Consider the following 3799-nt stretch of genomic DNA (forward strand, 5'->3'; position numbering starts at 1 on the left):
GAAAGGATTGCTAAACTAGAAGAAAGGAAAACTAAATGAATAAAAAATAAAAAATATTGAAATCATTTTCACCAAAGGAAGATTTTTCTATTCAAATTACTCAAGTCCAAATTATATGGAGTCCAATTTTTCTGGAAATTTGTATGAAAACTTCACTGAAATAGGGACTATAAAAAAGGCTGCAAAACAAACAAAAAAAGAGTATAATTCTTAAATTATTTTTAATTGTTTGAAAAATAAAGAGTTTAAATATGAAAAAAAATGGTATTTGATTAAAAGAGCTTTCTCAGCTCCAAAAGTGACTTCTGGAATAGGACATATGAACGGTAATATTTTTCTTACAGCATGTTCAGGTAGCAGTAGACGTCACCCTTGTTGCTGTGGTGGCCATCTTATTTAATTTATATGTACTATGGACCCAACTTGGTTTCCATATTTTTCAAATGAATAGTCCGCGTCACTTTTAAGGCTTCAGTTGGATAAGATTTTTTTTGGAAAGAAAAGAAAATTCTTACATGGGGTTTTCAAGCAGAACTCAAACTAAATCAGCACGGGAAAAGGAATATGTTGGAAAATTTTCTCACTTGTATGTCTAAACAAAACTCAAATCCATTATTTCTTTCATTTTGATAACATACACAAGGATAAACAATGATTTTAACTTGAGGTCTCTGAAAAAGTCCTCCAAGAACGATAAATAACAAATAATAAATTCTAAGTAAAGATGATTTCATGGTGATATATCTTTACTATCTATATTTGATTAATAGAACATGGCTCGCGGATCATTTTTCCTATCATTTCACTTAGTTTGAATCCATTTGAACGCTATGTAGCACAACGGTCTCAATGGTCAAGCCTGGCCCAAAGCCAAACAAAACACCCCAATCCAATCCTTCACCTGTGGTTATCTTTCCTTCCTTGAGCGATTTCTTTCTCATCTCGTCCAAAATAAACAAGACACATGCACTCGACATGTTCCCATATTCACTTAGAATATGTCTTGTTGCTTTGAGTTTCTGTTTATCTAAATTGAGTTTTGCTTCAACCGCGTCAAGAATAGCTGGGCCACCGGGATGAGCAATCCAGAATAAGGAATTCCAGTCACTAATACCAATTGGGTCAAAAGCCTTAGTCAAACACTTCTCTATGTTTTCAGATATCAAACTAGGCACATTAGGCCACAATTGAAAGGTGAGACCCACTTCACGTAAGTTGCCGGCAATAGCACCTGCTGAATTTGGAATAAATGTTTGTGCTGCTGAAACAAGCTGGAAGAGTGGTCGTTCAATCGAGATATCAGGATCTGATCCAATGATTACAGCTGCTGACCCATCACCAAAAAGTGCTTGGCCAACTAAAGAGTCTAAAGCAGTTTCTGAAGGCCCACGAAATGTAACAACAGTGATCTCAGAGCACACTACAAGAACTCGTGCTCCTGCATTATTCTCTGCAAGATCCTTGGCAATTCGAAGAACAGTTCCACCTGCATAGCACCCTTGATGGTACAACATCACTCTTCTGACAGATGGTTCGAGGCCTAAAAGATTAGCGAGTTTATAATCTGCACCAGGCATTTCTACACCTGAGGTGGTACAAAATACAAGGTGGGTGATCTTCGATTTAGGCTGACCCCACTCTTTAAGGGCCTTCAATGCTGCTTCCTTGCCAAGCTTGGGCACCTCAGCAGTGATAATCTCTTGGCGGATGTTAAGAGATGGAGCCATATAAGCACCAATGTTTGGGTGCTCCTCAAGCATTTCTTCGGTCAAATGAATGTAACGCTTCTTGATCATTGATTTATCACCTGTATATAAATTAAACAGGAGTAATATGTGAGCTCAAGGCATTCATTGTTCAAGATGATCAACATCGTTCAAGTGAGTGTAAAAAAATTCATCTTAGTACAATATAAAAGCTTATTCCGCTCATACCATCGCGCAGAGATGCATTGAATTAATTTAAAATGAGTACACAGGATGTTAAAATTATACTTACAGATGCGGTTGAACTTCTTCTTGAGCTCGGTCATGTGCTCGCTCTTAGTGACCCGAAAATAGTAATCGGCGAAATCAGACTGGTACAGACAGTTGTCCGGGGTAGCTGTGCCAATGGCTAGAACGGTGGCCGGACCCTTGGCACGCTGAGCATTTCTAATTTCCTCCACAGACGCCATTGATTAGTGTGTGATGACTACTCAAATTTGAAGAAGGAAAGAGAAATGAAATTTTAGGAGCTTGCTTGGAGCTGGCTGGCCAAAGTGTTGTCTTGAGGTTGGTATTTATAATCACCACAAATGCTTTGTCTCACCAACTCTCATCCACTTGCATGTATGTGGGTGTGCATTTGAATAATCCAGTGACATGGGGTTTGATTTCCAACTTGGTAGGCTTCCGTTTCCATTATTTTATTTTTCTTTTTGTCTTTCTTCTTCCTTTATAACTCTTTTCTCTTTGTCTTCAGCTCATGTAAGTAGTTGGAAGCTTGCCCTTTTTGACTCCAAGTTGGTAGTGTCCATGTGGGCCCCAAGTACAATAATTAATACTTGGCCATTGAGTTGGGATTCTTGACTTGCCGGGACAAAGACCCATATTTATCACATGCTGGGCTAGCAGCTGCCGGCTGGACCAAGCTAAAGATCGATATTAATACAGAATTTTAGAAAATCTATAATGACGTAGATTATATATTCAAGTCATAAATTAATAATTTTTTAATCAAAGTTATTAATATCGGAACTTCTTTGAATAATGTTGATATCAAATACCACTTGAGAGAAAAATATGATTGATAAAAATGATACTGTCTAATTAATTTTTAATTTCCTACATTTTGAATGAAAGTTGCTTAAGTGTATAATTTTTTAGGCCATATAATACCTATTTGAATTTTCCTTTTTAAATTATGATTTTTCACCAATCATGATTTTAAAAGAATTATGAAAATCAGATTAAATATGTAGTCCAAGGAGGATACACTAATTACTGAGCTATAATTATGGAGAATCTTTGGCGATGATGGCCTTTGTCACAATCAAAGATCCATTTAAAAAAAATAAAAAAATCAAAATTTATAAAAATATTTAAAAAAAACTTCAATAAATTATAAAATAAATAATAATACAAATATTAAAGTTACTTTATTAAAAAAAATTTACAATAGTACTTGAAATAAGTTTATTTCATTTATTACTAAAATAATGATCTATGTAGTTTAAATGTATTTAAAGATATAAAAGAAATTATGATATATGTATAATTATTATTATTTGTTTAAAAAATATATATATTTTATTTATTTATTATATAAAGGGATATAAAAAAATATTAATTTATTAAGAAAATTACCATGATTGCTTTTATATTTTCAATAATGAGTCAAATGAAATTTAAAAATAAGATAATTAAAATTATTCTATTTACTAAAATTAAATTAGTATATATGAAACCTAAGTACATATGGGCCTCCCTGTAGAGATGGCAATGGGGCGGGTTTTTTCGGGTACCCGCCCCTAATGGGACCGGGTTTAATTTTAATAAACGGGTTTGGGACGGGTATGAGATTTTTTTTTTAAACCAGGAGCAAGTTCGGGTATTGCCCCATCCCGTCCCGCCCCGCACTAATTATATATAAAATTAAATTAAATTTAAAATTTAAAATTAATTTAATTTAAATTTAAATTTTACTATTTTTAATATATAGATAATAATAAAAAATTTAATAAAATAAGTTATAAAAAATATAATAATTTTCATATTTATAAAATATATTTATTTTAATGTAATTAAAAAATTTAAAA

At 33.0% G+C, this 3799-nt stretch overlaps 1 protein-coding gene across 1 annotated transcript; it reads right to left on the bottom strand.

Annotated features, from left to right (window-relative positions):
* Positions 1-590: 590 nt before the first annotated feature.
* LOC100853526 (stilbene synthase 4-like) lies at positions 591-2267 on the bottom strand. Its single transcript, XM_003634022.4, has 2 exons — positions 1999-2267; positions 591-1807 (listed from the first exon to the last, which is right to left on the bottom strand). The coding sequence occupies exons 1-2, from the start codon at positions 2174-2176 to the stop codon at positions 807-809; spliced, it is 1179 nt and encodes a 392-aa protein (XP_003634070.1). The 5' UTR covers positions 2177-2267; the 3' UTR covers positions 591-806.
* Between the last annotated feature and the right edge of the window lie 1532 nt (positions 2268-3799).

The sequence above is a fragment of the Vitis vinifera genome, chromosome 16 (assembly GCF_030704535.1).
Source record: "Vitis vinifera cultivar Pinot Noir 40024 chromosome 16, ASM3070453v1".
NCBI classification, from domain to species: Eukaryota; Viridiplantae; Streptophyta; class Magnoliopsida; order Vitales; family Vitaceae; genus Vitis; species Vitis vinifera.